Raw genomic sequence first — 23,378 nt, 5'->3', positions numbered from 1 at the left:
TTATACTTCATATTCTGTGCTTATGTAAACTACTTAACTTGTTGGGAAAACAAAGGAAACCCTTACGTTAAAGCAAGGATGGGTACACCTTATAGTGGAAAGAAGTTATAATAAATTGCTCTTAAAGTTTAAGTAAAGAAATCTTCTCACTTACGTAAATGGACCTTTATTGAATTTTATTGTGAATGGTGGTAATGAGCTGAGAGACATTGCTGGGAGACTTTTTCAACCAAGATACAGTTCTTTGTTTTAGTTGAGGAACACGGACAGTTCTGAGTTGTAACTGGCAAATTGTGGTGTGTGCGTGCAGAGGGCCATATGTTACGTCCTGGTGTATCTCTAGCTGCTTGGGACTGAGTTGACCCAGCTCATACTGACTTTTGCTTTAGGTCATCAAATCCATATTAACAGTATACGGTATTGGCAGGCTGCAATTAATTTACTCTGTAATTATGTTGTGAATGTTCACCATTTCTTTTCTTATGACTTGTATATTACTTTAACCGTGCCTGAATATGTGATGGGCATTTTACAGTTAAATACATAAAAATGATTTTAATGCTTTCATATTTGTTTCTTTTTTTTTTAAAGATTTTATTTATTTATTTGACAGAGAGACACACAGCGAGAGAGGGAACACAAGCAGGGGGAGTGGGAGAGGGAGAAGCAGGCTTCCCGCAGAGCAGGGAGCCCGATGGAGGGCTCAATCCCAGGATCCTGGGATCACGACCTGAGCCGAAGGCAGACGCTTAACGACTGAGCCACCCAGGCGCCCCCATATTTGTTTCTTAATACTATAATCAAAATATAATAAAAAATCAGTTGTATAGGTTTAGCCAAAATGAAAACCTTATCAGCCAATGATCACCTGCAACTGTTCAGCTAAACTTAAATATGTTCTTATCTAATTTTGGTAACAAATTGTCTTTCCTTATATGGGCAGAATTTGGAAAGAGGATGCTTAACAGAAAAGGAAAGAAAAAAAGAACTAAATTATCATACTGAAAGGAAATTAATAAGTAGCTCTGGTCTGAGAGCAGCATGGCTGTTTGGAGTTATATATTTCATGTCAATTTTGTAACAACTTTATGAAAGCAACCCACTCTATTTTTTTTTTTAAACACATACAAGAAATTTTGAGATATGACATGAGCTGTCATTTATGGTATGAACAAAGTGTTTAAGTATGGACTTTCTGCCAAAGAGAAATAAAAATTTTTAAATGTTGATTATTTTTTTTCCTCTTATTGGCAAAATTCTTTGGAGGAAAACAAACAAACTGAGATGCTTTGCCCAGAGGTTAGAAGAAAGTTTAAATCAGTAGTGCACTTTTGGTGAGGATAGGCTCTTCCTAGTAAAATTTTAAATGCACATTCCCTTCACTCCAGCTGGTTTGTTCTAGGTGTCTACACTTGGGAGCTCTTGGCACATGAACAAATGTGTGAGGAACTTAATGTGCCTTCTCATCACAACATTGTTTATAATTGTGAATAATTAGGAAGAAAGTAAATGTCCTTCAAAGGGGTTTTGTTTCTCCCTTTCCTCCCTGCTCATGCTCTCTCCCTCTCTCTTTCGTTATCTCTCTGTCTCTCAAATAAATAAATAAAATCTTAAAAAGAGAAATTTTCACTTGAAAGTATGTTAATATATTTTACTATTAAAGTTTAATTCTTGAAGTTCTTAAAGTGATGTTTTTATTTAGCTTTGGAAATGTTAATCTTACCTCATATTAGAAGCTTCATATTTTTATTTAAAAAAGAAAAATGGATTTAGGCAAGTAGACAGACATTTACACACACTCAAATTATAGTTTATCTAAATAAAGATACTTAATGTGTAAAATATTAAGAACAAAAAAAGGCTAAATATTTTTAATGAGCCCTTTCCCTTTATAATTAAAGTGTGCTTCTGTCCTTCTCTAGTGCTGCTGGGGGTGAAATCTTTGACCAGTGTGTTGCAGACAGAGAAGAAGCCTTTAAAGAAAAGGATGTTCAAAGACTCATGAGGCAGATATTAGAAGGTGTCCACTTTTTACATGCTCATGATGTAGTTCATCTTGACTTGAAGGTAAGATCTGAATTACTTTACAGTTTTGAGATGGCTAGAGAATGACCCTCCAGGTCTAAAGTATTTAACAGTGATTAATTCAAACATTTAAAACACAAGTTTGTGTGTTTTATTAGGTAATACGGAAATAAAGGTTGAGTCTATTCTTACCCTCTTGCCAGTTAGTTTTATCAAGGAGGTAAAGTACATGTGTGTACATAGAAAGGTAAATAATAATACATTGCCCCAAAAAATGAAGCTTAGAGGATATTGGTAGGATAGGTGAACTCTTCCCGATAAGAGACAGGGTTTAAGCTAGACCTTAAAAAATTAGCATTTAGATAGAGAAAATACAGGAATGTAGAAAATAGAAGATAAAATTCTATCACAAGAGTTAGGAAAACTTGTTGGGCAAACATAAATGGAATAGCGTCACTGGAATTGAGAAATGAAATAGGAGATACTGACAATTGAGAAAAGGCCAGATTCTAGGGGTTTCGAATGTCATGAAGAGGGAGATGACCTTTTAGCAGGAATATCTGAAAAACAGTGTTGTAGAAAATTAGGCAGGCAGCAATAAATAAAATAGAGAACTAAAGAGATTCAAGGCAGGTAGATACAGAATTTAAAATTATCAAAGAAGGAAAGGGAGGAGGGAAGAAAGAATACACAAAGGGCAGCATATCAGTTATGATGCTTTCAGGTAATCAGAATGCTGGCTGAGAGTCGGGGAAGCAAAAAAGGAAATTTTATTGGCTAAAAAGTCCAGGTATAATTCTAACTTAAGGTATGACACTATTCATTGATTCAGATATTACAAGTAGTTGGTTTTTCTTCAGTCTCCAGCTCTGCCTTCTCAAAATGGCAAGAAGACGGTAAGTTAGATGCCGCCATTTTAGCCTTGGAATTGTCCAGAGATGCAGCAGGAAAGAGCCAGGTTCTACTTATTAGCTCTTTCAGAAGTCCTGAGATTCACTGTCACCAAACCAACTTCGATTGGTCCGGAACTAAGAAGTGTGCAGGGGGGATGGTGCAGAGTTCTGACTGGCCAGGCCAGCATGACCAGTGTCATTTGCTCTAACCCTGGAGGGGTAAATTCCTTCTCCCATCCCAATTGTTTTTCGGACCAAGAGTGGGGAAGGGTTGGATTCTCAGACCAGTTCTGTTTCTAGAAGAACAGAGGGTGGGTGGGTGCTCAGGAGACAGACAGTGAATGCCCACGACAAGTATCCTTAGCAGATTCCTTCAGGCATCTGGGGGAGAGGAGTCTAAGATCCCTGTTGATGGTTGCTTCCATATTGAGTCCAGGTATGGCTGTGGGGAAAGGACACATTCCTCAAGGAACACACCAGTGACTCCGGTTCTTTCTCAGCCAGAGGAGATAGGGTTAAAGAAGGAAGGTAACCTGAGGAGACTGGACCCCTGGACCCAAAAAAGGCTTTCCTCTCCTGGACTTCCGCAGCTTCATTTTACTCAGCATCTGCCAATCTATCTTGACTCCTGCTGTAGTTTGCCTTCTGGCAGAAAGGAGACGCTCACGGCAGTGGCTCTCCGGCTGTGACAGGGATCAGGATCACCAGGAGAGGCTTGTTAAAGCAAAGGCTAGGCCCCAGTTCCAGAGTTTCTGATTCACAGTAGGGCCATGGGAGACTGGTACTTGGGGTCCAGGCACCATTTTGAGAACTGCTGCAGTCAGGTGCGCTGGGACACCCAGTAGATAGCCCACAGCACATGAGGCCCTAACCCTCCACATTATGGTCTTAGGAGGGGGAGAGCCTTGAGAAGCAAATAGATTTAGATGAGGTCAGGAAGGTGGAGCCCCCATGATGGGATCAGTGCTCTCGTAAGAAGAGGAAGAGACAGCAGAGCTCCCTTTCTCACTGCCACGTGAAGATACAGCAAGAAGGTGGCCGTCTATAAGAAAGGAAGAGAGCCCTCGCTAAGAATCAGATAATCTGCTGTCACCTTGATCTTGGACTTCCCAACCTCCAGATCTAAGAGCAATAAATGTCAGTTGCTTAAGCCACACAGTTTATGGAATTTTGTTATAGCAGGCCAAGCAGACTGAGACAGAAGGAGACTATGTTTCACATAATAAAGGTTTATTTTATTAAAAAAAAAAAAAAAAGATATCCCACAGCGTGAATAGCAGTGTTTAATCTTCACTGCATGAAGGACCACGCTCAAGGAAGAGTGTACAGGAGTGTACAGTGTGTACTTCGGAGGTTGACTTCTAAAGTAAACTTGATAAAAGTCCATCTGAAATAAGGTAGAAGGGCAATAGGTATTCCTTCAAATACTAGTTTCGTACAGAAAAATACAGGGGAAAGAAAACAATTTGGAAACTTTCTTGTTCTTTTCTGAAAAATGCCAGTTTACATTCGTCTTGTAAACAGATATTTTTCTCAAGGATATTCATTTTTTAGTACAGTGGCTAAAACGCATGGTTAGAACACTGTAGACTGTGGTAGGTGAAGTGGCATTTTTGGAAGGCACGTGTGGACATGTGAGTGGAGTCCCAGGATGTGAAAGCTGAAGTGGCTGTAGAGGTCACCTAGGTAAAACCCTCACAGCTAGCTGAGGGAACTGGGCCTTTGTTTTTTTCCCTTGAGTCTGTCATATGCTTCGAAATTCAAAGATCCTTGCTACAAGAAATACTCATCTCTGCCTCCCTCGGGGACACCTAGCCAGCCGGAAGAGATGGTCTCTGCAGTCCAGACTTCAGTGGACTCCGACTTTAGGAAGACTCAGTTAGTGTCAGCCATGCAGAAGAGTTCCCACAAGTAATGTTTGTACTGAGCTTTTTTTTTTTTTATGTTGGGTTTTACACACTTAACTTTAGAAAGTCCTATATTTTTTATAATGTTTTGCTAGTTTTGTGATGTAAAAAGGATTTCCAGGAATGAACCCCAATTTAAATAACATTGCACCTATAGGAAATACGCTTTCGATTTATGACAGCTCAACCTTTAACTATTATTCAGGAACTAATTAAGTAGCAGGTCAGACAGGTTGCCAGCACCATGTGTCATGGGTCTTTGATGTTACTTGAAAGCAGCCGAAGGTGAAAATTAACTCTGTATTTACTCAAGGAAATTATATCCCCTTCTCCCCAGTACCCTCAGTATAAATCATATTCCTTTCTCCCCAGTACACTTGGTGTAAAATTCTTTCTGGATTTAATAGAGGCTTTGATGATGGGCCTTTGATGTTAGACCCTGGACTCTTCATATGTTGTACTTATGTTTTATTTAGAAGAGTAAGGTCTGTTTCTAAAACGTATCTGTGGTCACACCAGGGCACAGTTGGCAGAAGCTGCGTAAGAAGCATTACCTGTGAAATCCCATGAAAAGAGCTCTGATTGTGAGCTGTGTTATTTCCTAGCAGTCTCTGTGTCATCTATTTAATGTCTCTCACTTTGGTAGATGATGGATGCAAGTGACGGGGCCTAGATTTCAGACACAGTAACATTTTAATAATTTGATCACGTTAATTTAGAATTTACTACATTACCACCACACCAACTAGGTTTTACATGATTACTAAAGAAAGCATTTCCCAGGGAGTGTACAGTGTAAACAAAATGTAAGGGGAAAACATTTCCGCTATTTTAAGGGAACAAATTGTATTTAAGACCATATACAGACTGTGCATGTTGTAGTAATGACAGACGGCCCTCATGATGTGGTGAAGATTTCCACTTAGCAATATTTCTCTCGGAATTTTTTAGGTACTGGGAAGGGCAAAACATGTTCAGTGATGAATATATATCACAGAGGCAACTTCACTTATCTAATTTGTCTGAATAATGACGTTTGATTTTACTATAGGATTTCATTAATGTAATAACACTAAAATTGCCTTGAGAAGTCTTGGGACTCATAATCCTAGGTTTTTTCCTGAAGATATAGCTAGAAGCCAATTAACAAAGAGAATATAGCTTTATAATGGAGTTTGTTTATACACATTACCAAAACCTCTCGTTATTTTATCATTGAGAAGAGAAATTGATTCTAACACTGATCAGTTGTGCATTTTCAATCCTTCTGCGTTTGTGGCAGGAGGGGTGCTTTATCTGGTTTGGATTAATTTATAACAATTTAGCTCACCGCTGCAGTGCAGACTTCTGTAGTGACAGCAATTGGTTGTTTTTGTCTTTCTGTTCAGTTCTAAGTTTTTACTGTAGCCAGAACTTTCTATGATTAAGAAGACAGTTTTTTGTACAAAATTACAGATTACACTGAACCACAGGGTGGTGGTTTTCACTTTAGACAGAAAGTCTGAGTTTTTATGAATAAGTTTTCAAGATGAACTACCATTCCATAATTGCATAGTGGTAACAAATTAGGACATTATGCAAGAGATGTTAAGTATTTCCTGAACATTTATTGGGGTATCATTTGGGTTTTTTTTTTTTTTTTTTTGAACTAAAGGAGTTTATAGCTGCACTGTTCAATCCAGTAACACTGGCCGTTTGTGGCTATTGAGCCCTTGAGAGCAGAGATGTGCTCAAAGGGTGAACTCCATGCCAGATTTCAAGGACTTAGTATGGGGGGGAAAAAGTAAAATGGCTCAATAATTTTACATTTTACATATTACATATTGAATTAAAGAAATATTAAAATTAGTTTTACCTGTTTCATTTTATTTTTATAATATGTCTACTAGAAAATTTTAAATTATTTTCTGTGACTTGCATTACCTTTCCACGGACAGCACTGGTTTGAGGACATCCACAGATAATTAAGCCAGAATGACGTGTAATATAAAGATCACTTGGCCTCTCAACTTATTTTTCAACCTATTATAATCTAGGTTTTTCTCTCATGGTTTTACTAAGATTTACTTCTTCAGAAGTCTTTCAGAGGTGGTTTATGTGCTGTATTCAGTGGCCTCTTCTTGGTCCTCATTCTTCCCCGTGTCCTGTTTGACCCTTTCCTTCCTGACTTTCTTACTACAACATGGTGCCTAGGTCCTTAGCCTCACTTCTCAGACTATTTCTGAGCGCCCTCGTCACTCTTGTTGCTTTCCGTTATAGATGTAGTTACCGGCCAAAACTCATCTTGGCCACTTCTCTTCCTCTCGTTTACTTCCATGGTTTTAGTCTTGCCTCTGTGTCCTTGTCCTCCAGAGCAGTATCCTCAGCCTTGTATTCTCTCCAGACTGAATTTCCAACTGTCCTGGGCGGTTCTGCAGGCACCTCAGATTCTGGGTCTGAGAATCAGAATCGAACCAATTGTCTTCGCTTGCTGACCTGACTGTATTAGTCAGTGATGAAAGCACCTTATTGCTCCTGCTTCTACACAGCATCAGTCACAGTGGGCTGTGGATTTTGCCACTGTGATGTGTAACGTGTCTTCTTCTTTTTTTTTTTTATTCCATGCTTCATCATAGCTTCCGCACTCTGTCTCTCTGTCCCTTTCAAGACTTTAAAAACAGGGTAGAGGCACATTCTTCAAAGACCTATTCTTGTATTTGATAACCCCTCGCACGCATCATGCTGTATATTAGCTCACCTGTGTGTACTTTGGCGTGTGGCCTGTTCTTTCCCTGGAATGTCCTCTTGTCCTCCCCTCTGGTCTGCCTTCTGCCAGTTCTTCCAGACAGGCTCACAAAGCCTCTGATTCCCGTTCCTCCACCCCCATTTGCTTACCAGTCTTGTGCCTGCCACACACTTGTCCCTTCCACCTTCGTGCTGTCCTCCAGTTTGCGGTTCCTCCACTCGTAGCGAGGTCTTTCCTCTCTCTGGAATGCTCCCTGCCCACCCCAGCCCCAAAGTATTGTGCCGTGACTGGCTCCTCAGAGGAACCTTCCCTGACTACCGTGAACATGACACACACATGCACACAGACGCACACCCAGCAGACACTCTCTCGTCCATTTCCCTACTCCCAGTTCTCCTTAGTGCTTCAGAGCACCCGAGGAGTTACTACTTATCCGTACTTGCTTGTCCCCATTGGAATGTAAGGCTCCAAAAGAACATGGGACTTACGTCTTCTTTTCTGTTATTTTCCCAGTAGGCAGTCAATACAAGTTTTTTGAATAAGCGACAGAAACCGTTTTCTCCTCCAGGGCCTGCTCACTCTCCTCCTGTCTAATTCTCCAAGGCTGCATTATTCCCTCTTATTTATTTGTTGCCTGAGCGCTTTGTCCACGACAGCACTTGTCGGGCCCGATGGTCCCCCCCTCTGTTTTCTCTTCTGATGACGAGCTGTCTGTCACTAGAGACTTGTGGTTGCTCCGATTTACAGTGCCTCCACTGCGGACACGAAGTAGACATTTTAGGATTCTTTTTTCTACTTAGTTATGTCCCTTCCATTCAAGCAGCACCTACTGTGTGCCTCCTGTGTGCTGGCCCTGATCCCGGTGCTGTCACCGTGCCCAGTACTGCGTGACGCATGGAGCCACAGTCTTCCTTCTCTGTGTCTGAATCCACACTTTGGGCAGCCTACAAGCGTTTTCATAATAGAGAAGGGCAGGATGGATGGTTGGGTTGACAGTAAGTAACCCTTTTAAAAGAGAGGAACCACCTAGACCTCAACTTCCTGTTTCATATTGCAGCTCTTCACTGTTGAACGTTGTTAGAAGCTTCTTCACTGCCATCCCAGGTCTTCTCAGCAAGCTGACTCTAGGCAAAGAAGAATGGGGGAAAGAGTACACAAAGATAACTGTTGTGAGAGAGAGAGCATGGCAGGTAGGAGAGACTGAACAGTGTCTGCTGAGACGGTCTCCACTGTCGCCAAGCCAAGGGGAACAGGTTTATGATGAGTCTGGAGAGCCAGGCAGGAGCTCGAACCAGCCGGGGTTTGTATGCCCCGTTAAGGAGTTTGGAAGTTAAGACTAACGGGAAGCTACTGAAGGGTTTAGGCAGGGGGGTGACAGATCGGATTTATATGGTGCAAAAGATCCTTCTGTCTACAGTATGGGCAAAATAGAGCCTAGCAAACCATTTAGAGGCTGTGGCAATTGAGCACAAAACTGATGGTACCTTGAATGGGTGTTCTATAGTTGGAGAGAAATAAAGCCTAGAAATGCTTACATTTATGATTTAAACTCAGTAGGATGTAGTGAAACCTCAGCTAAATGGGGAGAAAGTGGGGAGAGAGGAATGGCCAAGGTGATTCTTGGTGTTTTCTTCTACCTTGCTGGGTGAGAGTGGCATTCCCTGAGGTGACAGTCATTGGCATACAGGGAATCTGATTCGGGAGGGAAAATAGTCTGGTTTGGGCATGCTGAATTTGAGTAGCTGTGAGACATCAAAGGGGAGAGGTTAGGTAAGCAGTTGGTTGAAGAGGTCTGAGCCAGAGATAAAAATCTGTGACTCATAATGTCTAGGTGATAATTAAGCCCTGGGTGCAGATACACTGTGTCAGGTGAGAGTGTGGCGTGTAAAGACCGAAGAGCCTCAAGATCAGGCCATGGGAAACCCACTGAGTGGGCCTGCTAAAGGAAGATGAACCAACAAAGGAGACAGAAGCAGTAGCCAGAGAGTTAGGAGGAAAACCAGGATAGTGGTTTGTTGTGGAAGCCAAGAGAAAAAGCGTCTATAAACAAGGAACGAGCAGCAGCAGCGTCAGGCACTGCTAAGGTGGTGGTTGGGAAAGCGTGGAAACAGGTCATTAGATCGCAGTGACCTAGTTACCTGCGGCAGAGGGAGGAGGAGACAGAAGTCAGATGGAGGGGTTGGATATGCGTGGAAGGAAAGGCAGTGCTGGCGTTCATTATAAACCTCTGGCGGGAGAACCACAGTGTGACGGAGGGGACAGGAAGATACAATAACCCAACAGTGGAACAGGTCTGTCATGTACAAGATGTTGTGGAGTAGAGAGAGGGGGCAGGCATCAGACCCTCCCTGGAGGGCCAGAGGGGGCGTCACAGAAGGCTTCCTTGAGGCACCAGTGCTCTGTTGAGACCTGCCGTGGATGGAGTGAACGATGAAACTAAATTTGCCAGGCAGAGAAGGGGAGAGGGCTTCCTGAGCAGAGGGAATACAGAAGGCAAAGGCGTGAGACATGGGCGTGCACGTCTTGTGTAGGGATTATAGCTTGTTGGATTTGGAACGCAGATTGCCTGTGGGATGGGGGCAGGAGGTTAATCGTGAAGAGGAGGCGGAAGCCAGATCATAAAACACCTGGGGTGCTGTAGTGAGGTATTTATACTTTATTGGTACCAGTGGTTCTCAGTTTATCTTTGGAAATATTCTTAATGGCAGAAGACAGTAAGTACACAGCCCCTTTCTGAAGCAACATAAACTTTTCTTTCAAAGGTCATTTTATTTTAAAAAATGGAAATGAATTTTATATTCTAGTGCATAATATATGTTTGACTTTTTATGTAAAAGTGCCTTAGGTTATTTGGGTAAAAGAAAAAAATGACCCCAGGAAGATGAACCTTATTGATTCTGTGGCCTTGGGTAGCTCTCTCTTGGCCTGTCCTCAGATACGTCCCATTTGAGAGTGTGTCCATTGGTGAGGATCATCATCAGACTTACATTATGGCAAGATCACTATACAGTGAAGGGTGGGTTGAAGGTGGGGGAGACTAGAGGCAGGAGGGTAGTGGTCCAGGTAAGAAATGATGAAAGCCCAAACTTGAAGCAGTGGGGGTTTTGAGATTTAGGACATAGCATTGGCATGCCGGTGACTTCACTAGGTTGAGACATGGTTGAAAAGGAAGGAGACAGAATACTTTAGGAGGATTCCCCCCAGTGCCTGACCTGGGCATTGACATTGGGAGTATAGAAGGAGAGGCGTGGGGTCGGTGGGGTCGAAGGAAGAGCCCTTGCCTGAGCTGTTTACTGAACTGATGGCCTTGCTCATTAGTGGGAGTTGAAAGTGTGGCCCATTTCAGCCAAATGAAAAGATCTGATTTTAATTGGATCTATGAGTCAGCGAAGGGCTCAGGATGGAAGTCATCAGCATGTAAGTGGTGGTTGAAGCTTTGATAGTAGATGAGATAGTAGAGGGCCAGCCAGCGAGAGATCTGGGGTCACAGCAATATTTAAAAGGAGGGAAAAAGGAAAAAAATCTCGAGAAAATGGTGAGAGAGCTCTCGAGGAGGAAAGTATCCAAGAGCACATAGAAGGATGGTTTGCCAGGCCAAATGATACAGCAGTCAGTGCCTACGAAATGGTGCCTTGAAAGACATTCATTAGATTTGGTGGGTCTTTGATTATTAAAGATTTTGCGATCTTATTGAGAACAGCTAGATCTAAGAGAGGGGGCAAAATCCAGATTCAGCTGCACTGAGAAGTGCTCGCAAGCGTACAAGACCGTGCCTTCTAGAAGCTGAGCTTTGAGGGAGTAGCAGGGAGTGAGTGTGTTGGCTAGAAAGAAATGCAGAGTCTTAGAGGATATTTTTGTATGAGTGGCTTGGTTTTGTTTTTAAGATGGGGTAGATGCACATTTCTGTGCTGAGCAGGAGCCAATATAAGGGAAGAGACTGTGTAAGGCCTGTTGCCTTACACTTCGTAAATATATTGTAAAAATATTTGTTTAATGAATGACTGCTTACTGTTAAATTTGTCAGTCTTAGTTTCACAGGCAAGCTGTATGTGTTAAGGGCTACTTGCTCTTTCTGTATTATTTTTTTAGCCTCAGAATATTCTGCTGACAAGTGAATCTCCACTGGGTGACATTAAGATAGTTGATTTTGGTCTTTCAAGAATAATGAAGAACAGTGAAGAGCTCCGAGAAATTATGGGTACTCCTGAATATGTGGGTAAGTACTCGTAAGAGTGGGTTATGTTCTGTGTTTGGGGTCAAGCATCGTCTTCGTTAGGGAACTCACATGTGGCGTGGGAATAGTGGGGCCAGCCATCTGCTGTGTTAAAATTCTGCCATCAGAGAGCCCTTCTTTTGTATAAAAATTTAAAAATGGTTAACATTAAAGAGTCAAGTACCAAATTGATGATCCCTTTCCTGAAGGGAATCAAGAGAATTTGAAGGGATTGCTTCTAAGAGGAATCAAAGAGGATTTGCCTTAACAAAGTGTAGGATACCAGGTTATCTGAAGGTGGGAGGATATTTAACAAGTAAGGACCTCTGAAAACTTTAAGTTCATCATAAACATTGTTAAAGTAATGGCAAGCCCTGTGAAACAGAGGGCATTCTGTTGGATTAATGCAAGGTTGGGAGCTTCTGGAAGAAAGAAAAAAGCGCTAAGCCTTGAAGGTACTAGTAAAAGAGCAGCTGAAGTGATGAACCGTGGCTTTTCGGTTTGGTACAAAAATAAGTAAACCATGACTTTTTTGATAGACCGGAAGAACAACAGGATGCTAAGGGATTCGTGGCCTGAATGAGGTTTAAAAAAAAAAAAGAAAGAAAAGATATCTGTAAGCAGAACAAGGCGGTGAAATAATCTAAAGGCTGCGACCAGGAGTTTACAATATTAACACTTAAAATTTCAGAGATGAAACAGTTCTTCGTAATTACTAGGCCTGCGATGTAGCTGTGGAAGGGCTGTGTAGACCTGTAGGTCCAGAAGCGCGGACGCCAGGCTGCCCGGGTCATAGACACGAGTGTAGACATTGTCCGGGGGGCGGCAGGCGGGTGAGGAGGCTGTGGAGAAGGCCCGGGCCCCAAGGGAAGAATATTTACCTGAGGTTAGAGGTGTGAAGTGGACGGACAGGCTGTCTGCATTCTAGACTAGGGCGTGCGGCAGCCTCGGCCTCCTTTCAGAGGGGAGACGGGACCGGGGCAGCTCTGGTGGGACTTCGTTTACAAGGGAGAGTCAATTCCAGGGGACAGATAGGGCTGAGGAAAACAAAGCTGTTCGGCAGTGATGGGACAAAATCTAACTCAGAGCTTTTAAAGTAAGTCCTACGATTTGAAACAGATCCTTAATTAGGTAATAAAAGATAGCACGGTGGGCAGGAAAACCACCTTCAAAACGTTGATGCGTTCTTCGTGGGCTAGAATACTTAAATTTCAGTGCGCGTCATGACCACTCAGTAAGCTTTGAGGATGGGGCTTAACGGGGCCTCCTCTTGGAAAGCCCGGGTCCTTCAGCCGGTCGCTCGAGAGCTTTGTCAACGAGAGGGAAAGCGGAATGATGGGCTGTGAGTTGAGAACCCTGTAGGAGTTATTGCCCTGAAGGAGTTTTGTTATGTTTTATGCTTTCTATTCTCTGGGTAAATTCTGTTTTCTACCAAGAACTTTATATTTTCCCTCCAAAAAACAGAACTATCTTTATTATAAAAGTAATTCCCAATCCAAGAAAACTAAAAATAATTCAGAACTATATAATAGAGAAAAACAAAGGGGCCTCTCCTCTCATTCTTTCCTGCACTTGCAGAGGTGAGTGTAAGCCTCGCAGCTTGTTTTCCTCACAGAATCATCTGTCTGGGCTCCGTCTGCTTCCTCTGCCAACTGTGCATGTGACCTCAGTCCCGAAATCTCTTTATACCTCCCATTCCTCTGTCCCTAAAATGGGGCTGTCATAGTACTGCTTTACTGGATTTGCTCTGTCAAGCTCTTAGATCCATGTTCAGCTTATAATAAACACAGGAAAGGAAGCTACTGTTACTTCCTGCTCCCTCCTCCCAGCATCTTTTACTCTTTGGTCTCTTACTTTACTTTCTCCTCGAGTAGTTTGGGTGCTGTGCATTTCATTTTAAATTTCCTAGTAGTTTCTTTTAAAACCTTAGAATGATGTTCATAACCTCTGTTTCACAACTCAGTATCAGAGGTTGAAGTTGAGGAAATTAGCCTACCTAGCATTTTCTCCCAACCTTTTCTTCCTCATATTGTGTGTCGTGTGTTGGGGGGGGGGGGGGGGGCCCCCCCCCAACCAGTGATGAGTATGTGACTTGAGTGTTTTGTTTTTTCTTAGGATTAGAACATCTTCATCCCCCCCCCCCTTTTTTTTTTAATTACCACGGTTGTTTAGTCTTTGATCTGTTTTTAAATGGATTCAATACTTGATTGCCTGTCTTTTCTTCCTACTTTTGAAAAAACTCATTTGGTTGACTGGATTGTATCAATGAGTGAGTTTTTCTTTCAAGGAGGATTTTCGTGAATTTCTCCTAAGTTCTTGCACATTTGAGAATGCCTTTTGTATTGCTTTATGTGTGACAGCAGTTTAGTTAAATGTTATCAAAGCATGCTGTTTTTCAGGACTCTACAGAGGCAACTTTGTTGTCTTTGTGTATAGTGCATGTCAAATGAGAATGCTGTTTTTAACCCTGTTGACGGACTTTCTATCAGTGGGCAGACATTTTAATAAGCCCCCTCTGGCTCCAGTATGGAGAACAGATCAGGGAGGTGGAATGAGTGGAGGTCAGGAGGGGAAGGTGCCACGGACTCGGTGGGGGCGGTAGGGAAGCAGAGTCGTGGATGGCATCGAGAAAGATTTAAAAGCAGTAATCTGTTAGACAGGATGCTTGATTTTAGCGGGTATGGGAAGAGGAAGGTGTCACAGTTGTCAGTTTCTATTACAGCACTTAAGCATTCAGATATTTTTTAAAATATTAAGACCCAACAATGGAGGGTGCTGGTGGGAAAATAAGTTAATTACATCTAGTCAGACTTTACAGTAATTCATATTAACTTATATAAATGTTATTTCATGTTAGCCCAAATCTTGATGGTGTCTTAATAGAGTTTCTGATGAGTATTTTAAAAAAATGTTTTGATTTCAAAGAGCAAATTAGGAATTTTTTTTCACACAGCTGAATGTTTTCTTGTTTCTGATACTAGCTCCCGAGATTCTTAGTTATGATCCTATCAGCATGGCGACGGATATGTGGTAAGTTACTTATGAAAAATTGATCAGATTGGTTTCAAGAAATGAGTATGATACTAATTTTTCTTACATTTTCATTCTAATTTAGGAGCATTGGAGTGCTAACATATGTCATGCTCACTGGAGTGTCACCTTTCTTAGGTGATAATAAACAAGAAACATTCCTAAACATCTCTCGGATGAGTTTAAGTTATTCTGAGGAAGAGTTTGATGTTGTGTCTGAGTCAGCTGTTGACTTCATTAAGACACTTTTAGTTAAGAAACCTGAGTAAGTATTTAGTTAATATTGATCTTTGTCAATTTTTGAGTGATCTGCTCTGAACAAAAGCAGGTTAAAGTGAAACACCAAAATGAAGGCAGGAAAATGTAGCCATTAAACTAGATGAAACCTTGAGCTTATTATATCTGTTGAAAGAAAATGTCAAAAATGAAAACGTTTCTTAGAAAACAGTGAGCTGCATCTCAGTCTGACAGATACTGTCTATGTGTTTTTGGTCTTCCAAAAGGGCTTTTCAGAGATATCTTACCTAAAAGTATTGTTCAACATTGTGGGAATGGCATTTGCACACAAATGCCACAACTTCTAGTCTTATGTCCGGGATCACAATAAGATTCTTGTCAACTCTTCATACTTCCCCAAATATAATACAATAAATATACCTTATGCTCTAACCTACATATTTTTAAGATTTTATTTTTTAAGTAATGTCTACACCCAGTATGGGGCTCAAACTCAACCCTGAGATCAAGCGTCGCACGCTCTCCCGACAGCCAGCCAGGTGTCCCCCAATATGCTCTAATTTATAATTGAAGTTTTATTTTTTATTTTTATTTTTTTAAGATTGTATTTATTTGAGAAAGAGAGAGAACGAGTCGAGGGCAGAGGCAGAGGGAGAGGGAGAAGCAGACTCCCCGCTGAGCAGGGAGCCCAATGAGGGGCTCCATCCCGGGACCCTGAGATCATGACCTGAGCCGAAGGCAGACGCTTACCTGAGCCACCCAGGCGCCTCTGTAATTGAAGTTTTAAACTATCTTGTCTTAAGGGTGAAATGTGTTTTCTTTTTACAGAGATCGAGCCACAGCCGAAGAATGTCTAAAACATCCGTGGTTGACAGAGAGCAGTATTCAGGATCCTTCTTTCAAGGTGAAAGGGGCATTAGAAGAAGCAAATGCGCTCCAAGAAGGTGATTCTGTGCCTGAAATTAATTCAGATACTCAGAAACCAGAAACCGAGGAATCAGTTGTAACAGAGGAGTTAATTGTATTTACTTCATATACTTTAGGACAGTGCAGACAGTCTGAAAAAGAGAAAATGGAGCAAAAGGCCATTTCCAAACGATTTAAATTTGAGGAACCTTTGCTACAAGAAATTCCAGGAGAATTTATCTACTGAGCAGTACTTCCCTTTAGAACTTTCAGATTTCTGCATTGAAACCATTATTATTATTTATGGACTTCTGGCCAAATGGTACATGTACTGAAAGTGGATAAACCAGGTATCACTGATAGAAACTCAAATAACTTTGTCAAACTTGTGGAGTTAGATATATCAAGACAGATTTATAAAGCTGCCAACCAGGAGTTTTAACGGGTAAAGTTTTATCTGTGTCAATGTTATTTTTTTAAGAAGGGAGATGTTTGAACCTTTTGTTTCTAAATCTTGTTTCTCCAGAATGAGAATTTGTTATGCAAAGATAACCTGTATTTACTTTCTTTAAAAAGCCAAGTAAAAGTGCCAAATTAACATCTTTGTAAATCTATTTTGCAGTATCCATGTGTATCTGTATCTGCATATTTGTATGTTGATATCTTTGCTAAAATTGATACCTTTTCACTTTGGATTTTTTGAGGGGAGTAAGCTTTTTAATTAGGTATCTTCCAAATTTTGAGTCCTAGAATAACATCCACTAGAGTTTGATAATGTCTTATTTTTTTTATTTTATTACTGCTTTATATTGACTTGATTTGACTTCTGTTGTCCTTGTTTTTGCCTAATGCTTGTAACCTATCAGTGAAAAGCCCTGGCTAATTTCTTTTTTCTTCAGTGTCACTAGTAAGAGTGGTGTTGATTTTTCACCTCAAACTATTCTGGTTTTAAGGTCAAGGTTAACCAAAGTGCTGACCTCTCGCCGTTTCCCTCAGCACGCCTTACCCGTCTGCGTGCTCTCAGGAGACGGACCCATGCCACCTTCTCACGTGCTTGTCACCTAATTTTGGTCACTTGCAAGTGTCAGTGTGATCTGATCAACACGGTGGTTGCTTTGGTCAGTGAAGGACGCTGTTGCATTGTTTTTGTTAATAAAATCCCCCAGAGAGGGTAAGGGGTGGAGCATCTTCGTCCTAGCCATTGAGCCTCCACTTCTGTGGAGTTTATGTGCCCTCAGACTATACTGGGAAACGTTATAAAAAGCCACAATATTTATAAACTTTGTTTTGTTCATAAAAAATTGGACCTTGGATACTTTGTCATCAGGGGAGCAGCCATGTTCCCAGAAGACTTACAAGAATTTAAGTTGATTAGGATGGAACACTTCAGTTGTATGTAGGCCCCACAGTGAACAATACATTCCTATTAAACAATGGAAACGTACAAGTGTACGCCGTGTAACTTAAACAACTAAATATCCTTCTCACACAAAAATGTCTGAGTAGTGTCCTTATTTATCTTTTATTAGGCTCGGGGCGTTAAGCTACTTGTGAATACAGTTGGTCTGTCCCCCGAGCGGGGGCTCTCGGGGGCTCACGCGATGCTCTCTGCCGCGTGAGTTCTCAGATGCCAAGAGTCGTGACCGGGACAGCCCCTGACCACCTGTTGTAGAGCGTGAGCCGTGTAGTGTGTGGGACCCTGACCCCCCTGGTCTGTAATCAGCCCCAGCCCTGCCCTGCGGGTGTTGGAGCCCCGACGGTGTGCACACATCATCAGCTGAAACTGATGAGGCAGCTCCAAACATCAGCTCGCACTGTTTGCTCACTCAGTTCGCTTCATTTGTACAGTTTCTTGGAAACCAGCATTTCTAACCAAGCTGTAGACGGAAGAAGAGGAAATTCTGCCACAATGGCAGGGTTTTCTGTGAAAAACCCAGGACCACTATGTTAAGCCTCAGGTAAGTCTTGGAAGAGTTGAGTAAAACACAAGTTTAGGCACCTTTTTGTAAACATCTCTCTGGCAAAAATAGGAGGGGGGGTGAGAAAAAAAAAATACCCACTCTCGAGTGACACATTTTCACACTCGATAGATTTGTCGCATTTTAAAATCAGAATCATTTAGATAACATTTAGATTTTTTTGTAAGCCATTTTATATTACATTCAAAATAAATACCTTTAATATAGTTGCTGTATTTGTTTAAAAAAAAAAAAGACCTCTTTTCTTGTAGCTGGCCGCTTTGCCGTCTACGGTGTGCTGCTTCTCTTGAGCGGCTTTTGTAAGCGCCTGTAAAGGTCTACGGACATCTTCTGACTCAGATGATGTAAGTAGAGCATGAAGAGCCTTCACAGAATTGGGCCAAATAAACTCTTTCCAGTAATGACTTACCCAGTAGCCCTGTACTTACCTAATGCTGCTCATGTTTTCTTTTAACAAGTTTACAAAGACCCAAACCAGTATTATTGAATTTGCTCATAGAATTTATAAGCCCATGTTTAATAATAATAAAATTCAACATTGTTGTATTTTAACCTGATGAGAAGTTTATGAAACATGCAAAGTGTATTAGTGGTTTTAGTCAGTTGGGAAATGGTGTTTTAATGTTTTGTTGTTTTCACATGAAAAGTAGGAGAAAACGCCACACCCTTGTAGTTACAGGGGAAGGTTGGGTGCTAATTAAGAGATACCGCAAACTCCTAAACTTTTACAAGTGAACTCAGTTGGGAAGAAAATTTAATAGAGAAGGTTGGGTGCTAATTAAGAGATACCACAAACTCCCAAACTTTTACAAGTGACCTCAGTTGGGAAGAAAATTGAAAAGAGAGGACGTCATAAAGGTTGAGTTACAGTCCTAGTAACGTAACGCCTGGTGTATGGTAGCTCAGTCCACGATTAGCACGATCGATCTTGGCACCAACGCAGACCGTTTTATGTAGGGGTAAAGGTCTTCGGCCAGCGTATTAACAAACTAATCCTAAATACATTTTAAACTCACACACACTTGTAAGAATTTAAATTGGATCGATGAAACTAAAAATAGTCAAAATTGTTCAAGGTCCTTTACCACCTAGTACCTTCATTTAGTTGCAGAATTTAAAAACTAGGTTAAAAACCTTCATCTTAACCTCAGGAGCCTTAATCTCCAACTACTGTTTTTGTTGTGCGAGGCGGGGATATAATTTGCAGAGAGGGAAACGTGCAGACCTACATCCACACTGGACAGCGTCGGGCGGGTGCACGCACCCTGTTAACTCGGCTCCGTTGTTAAGAGTCTGCCTTGTCCTCAGCATGATCCTTTTGAGACTCACCCATGTTGGGGCTTCTGTGGGTAGTTTGTGCCTTTTTATTGCAGGGCCGTACTCTGTACATAGCAGTTTATGTGTCCGTGTCTCTGTCCGAGGAGCCCTGGGCTGTTTCGGGTTTGGGCTGTTGTGAATGAAGCTGCTTTAGATACTCTTGTCCAAGAATTTTTGTGGACACACTGTCATTTCTCTCAGATTCAATGAGTAGAAGGCTGGGTCATAATGGGATAGATGTGTACCGAACTTTGTAAGAAACCCCCCAGTGGTTTTCCTAAGTGACTGCACCATTTTCCATCCCTGCCAGCAATGCCGGAGTTCCGCCTGGCCGTCTGATTCATGGTAGCCGCTCTCATGGGCGTGCGCTGGCTTAACCTGCATTTCCCTGCTGACTAATGAGGAACACTACCTCGTGTGCTTGTTGAACCATTCTTTTGATAGTCCTTTATATAGTCTGGATAAAAGTCCTCTGTCAGATTTATGTATTAAATATTTTCTCCCACTCTGGCTTATCTATTTTCTCCATAGTGCCTTTTGAGCAGAAGGTGGTTTTCATTTTGGTGAAGTTCAGTTTATCAGTTTTTGCTTTCTGTATCTTCTTTTAAGAAGTCCTTACCTACCCCAAGTCATGAAGATATCTTTTTTTCTTTTTTTAACTTTCTAGTTTTAGCTTTTATGCTTAGGTCTGTGATCCACTGTGAATTACTGTTTGCCTGGGGGAGGTTAGGAAGGGGCCAAGTATCTTTGTTTTCCATAAGAATATTCAGTTGTTCCAGCACCATTCGTCAGATTTTCCTTTCCCCATTAAATTATTTTGCTGTTTTTATGTAAAGTCATTTCTGTGGACCTACTTCTGGACATTCTTCTGTTCCATTAATCTGTTTGCTTATACGTTTGTCAGAGCTTTGCCTTGATGTGACATAAAATAGGACTTCCAATTCCTTCTTTTTCAAGATTGTTGTTTATTCTAGGTCCTTTGCATTTCGAGGTAAATTTTCGAATTGGCTTGCCGATTTTTTTTTTTTTTTTAAGATTTTATTTACTAGAGAGAGAGCGCACAAAGGGAGAGGGAGAAACAGACTTCCTGCTGAGCAGGGAGCCCGATGCGGGACTCGATCCCAGAACCCCAGGATCATGACCTGAGCCAAAGGCAGACGCTTAACCAACTGAGCCACCCAGGCGCCTGGCTTGGCAATTTCTACCAAAATTACTCCCTAAAAAAGCCTCATGGGATTTTGACTTGAGATTTCTTAAATCTGTAGATGAATTTAACATTTTACCAGAGTCTTCCAAATCTGTGAACATAGTGTTTCCGTTTACTTCATTTTTTCCCAGCATCGTTTTATATATTGTAATGTAGAGATCTTGCACATCCTGTTAATTTTATCCCTGTGCGCTTTGTTGCTGGATGCTACTGTTCTGGATACTCTTTTTTCAGGAGAGGGGAGACTGATACTTAATCTTCCAATGGTCATTTTTAGCTCATTGTGCTTAGACCAATGTTAGAAATTACTCAAAAAAATTTTTTGAAAAGAGATGAGGTAATGGTGTCTCAGGAAGAACGTGATTTGCCCAAAATGTTACAGCTACAGGCAGAACAAAGGCTAGAATCACTGAGCTTTCCTGCTAGTGAAGGGCTTTTACCTCAGTGGATTCTACCTTTGGCTATGTTTTAGTTCCTGTCCCTAACAACAATTATTTTTGTGTCACCTGGCTTTGGATGGTTTTTTCTAAAGAACCGGAGGATGAGTCACCTGAGATTAGCCAGTGCGGAGGTGAGCATACTGTGGCCCTTGTGGCCTGTTTGTTACTTGAAGTTTACTGGAACACAGCCGTGCCCATTCACTGCTATTTGGCTGTGGCTACTTTCAGACTACAACTGCAGGGTGGAGTCGTTGCGACAGAGACCTTATGACCTACACAGCCCACAACAGTTACTCCTGGGCCCTTTACAGAAACCGTCTGCCAACCCCGGGCTGTTGTAATCTAAACATAGTTGAAATACGGGATATTTCCTTTTTAAAACTGATACTGATACAGTCCTTTGGGGAGCAGTTTATGTTACATGGCAGAATAATCTCACAACTTTGGTTCCATTCCTTCTCATACATTTTGTTAAGATACAGGTTTTATTTGCTAAAAGTACACTATTTTTCCTAAATACATTAGCAGTATTATAACGATTTTTTACATAAGAATACTCTTAATTTCAATACACTATGATGGGTTTTCACTACAGTTAGTATCTCTTTAGTTATCTCCATTATTAAAATAACCAGCTTTCTAATAAATTGTGACAGAAATGTACTTAGTAGAAAAATAAATGAAGATATTTGAGAAGATAAGATATAGGTTTAATCCTCTGAGAGCTGGAAATTATTCAGGATGGGAGGATTATTACCTCATCCCTGCCCCTTTCAAAGCAGCATGTTCAATGTCCTTATCCTACACCTCTAAAAACTTTTTATTTTGAAATACTTACATATTTTCAGGTGTCACTGAACCAACAGGAGTTCACCCCGTGGTGAGTCAGAACCTGTCCCAGGTTGAGTTGTCACACAAAGAAACCTTTATTTGGAGCAACTGAGGAGAACATGGAGAATGGCTTCCAAAGCCATGACTTCCCCAAGAGAGGGTGAATGGGTTCTTGTGGTCTAGGGTTAGGACGGATACTTAGATAGGGAAGCCTTGTCACCCTACGTAGAGGCGGACACAAGGTTGTGCGTGTGCCTTAAGGAAGCATGCCTACACATACATTGTATGTTATGTAAATGAGGCTGAGTCTTCTCCTTGGAAGGAGATTTTAGTATTATAATGAGGTAAAGGTAATAGGTCATTCCAGAGGTCACTGCACGGTCCATCTGCACAAGTACGAGCCAGGTTTAGCTCAAATAGTCTGGGTGGTCAGGGCAGGTCGGAGATTATGTCCAGCAGCCCCCATCACCTGGGGGGTGCTCCTGGGTTTCATTTGCGTGAGTTAAGGGCAAAGCTGGAAAGAAGAGCTTGGGCAGAGATGTAAGGCAAACGCTAGCAGGTACAAGCTGTGGGCAGTAAAGGCCAGGTCTTGGGGTCTCTAGCTGGTGACACAGGGACGTGGAAAGATAGTACAGTATATCTCAGGTAACTATAATACAATATCAAAACTGGGAAGTTGACAGTGGTACAATGTGTGTGTCTGGTTCTGTGCCATTTTATCGTGTGTAGATTCCTGTAACCACCATCACAATTAAGATGCAGAACTGTTACGGGATGCCTGGGGGGCTCAGTCAGTTAAGCGTCTGCCTTCGGCTCAGGTCATGATCCTGGAGTCCCGGGATCGAGTCCCGCATCGGGCTCCCTGCTCAGTGGGGAGTCTGCCTCTCCCTCTGCCCCTCCTCCCTGCTCATGCTCACACACACTCGCTCTCATGCTGTCTCCCTCTCTCGAATAAATAAAATCTTAAAAAAAAAAAAAATACAGAACTGTTTTATCACAAAGATCAGTGAGGTCAACATTTTTCCAGTTTGAGTAAAGTATTACATCAGACAATGTTACACATTTTGTTTCTGCCATCAAACAATTCAGAAAATTCAGGAGAAGGAAACTCTATTATTTTTACCCATATTTTTTGCTCTTTTCATTGTTCCTCCTTGATGTTCCAAGACTGATTTTTTTCTTTTTTTAAATACTCATTTTGTTTTAAGAACTTCCTTTTGTCCTTTCAGGGTAAGTCTGTTTAAACCACAATCTTAGTTTGCCGTAATGTGAGGATGTCTTCATTTCCCTTTTATCCTGAAGGATATTATGGTGAAAAGAAGGAAATTATCCTGAAGGATAATTTCACCAGATGTATTCGGAATAGACAGTTCTTAAAGCACTTGAAAACTTTTGTTCATTTCACTGGCCTCCATGGTTTCCCTAGGAGAAATCTATGATCTGAATTACCTTTCCCTTATTGGTAAGGTGTTGTTTCTGTGTTGCCGTTTTCAAGCCTTTTTGTCTTTAGTTTTCAGAAGATTGTCTTTTCCTAGATTTCTTTGGGTTTATGCTGTTTGGGGTTCACTTTGCTTCTTGCATAGAGAGGTTTATGCCTTTTGCCAATTTGGAAACTTTTCAGCCATTATTTTTTTAAAATACTTCTTTAGCTCTACCTTCTCTCCTCTT

At 41.4% G+C, this 23,378-nt stretch overlaps 1 protein-coding gene across 1 annotated transcript in view; it reads left to right on the top strand.

The window, feature by feature from the left end:
* STK17A (serine/threonine kinase 17a) overlaps nucleotides 1–17,424 on the top strand; it is a 39,665-nt gene extending 22,241 nt beyond the window's left edge. Inside the window, exons 3-7 of the mRNA XM_021703689.1 lie at nucleotides 1,923–2,067; nucleotides 11,640–11,766; nucleotides 14,745–14,793; nucleotides 14,879–15,058; nucleotides 15,859–17,424. Coding sequence (XP_021559364.1) covers nucleotides 1,923–2,067; nucleotides 11,640–11,766; nucleotides 14,745–14,793; nucleotides 14,879–15,058; nucleotides 15,859–16,183 — 826 coding nt within the window. The 3' untranslated portion in view covers nucleotides 16,184–17,424. The remainder of the gene's footprint in view (nucleotides 1–1,922; nucleotides 2,068–11,639; nucleotides 11,767–14,744; nucleotides 14,794–14,878; nucleotides 15,059–15,858) is intronic.
* The last annotated feature ends 5,954 nt before the right edge of the window (nucleotides 17,425–23,378 follow it).

The sequence above is a fragment of the Neomonachus schauinslandi genome, chromosome 12 (genome assembly GCF_002201575.2).
Source record: "Neomonachus schauinslandi chromosome 12, ASM220157v2, whole genome shotgun sequence".
NCBI classification, from domain to species: domain Eukaryota; kingdom Metazoa; phylum Chordata; class Mammalia; order Carnivora; family Phocidae; genus Neomonachus; species Neomonachus schauinslandi.
This window is presented reverse-complemented; position numbering and strand designations above follow the sequence as displayed.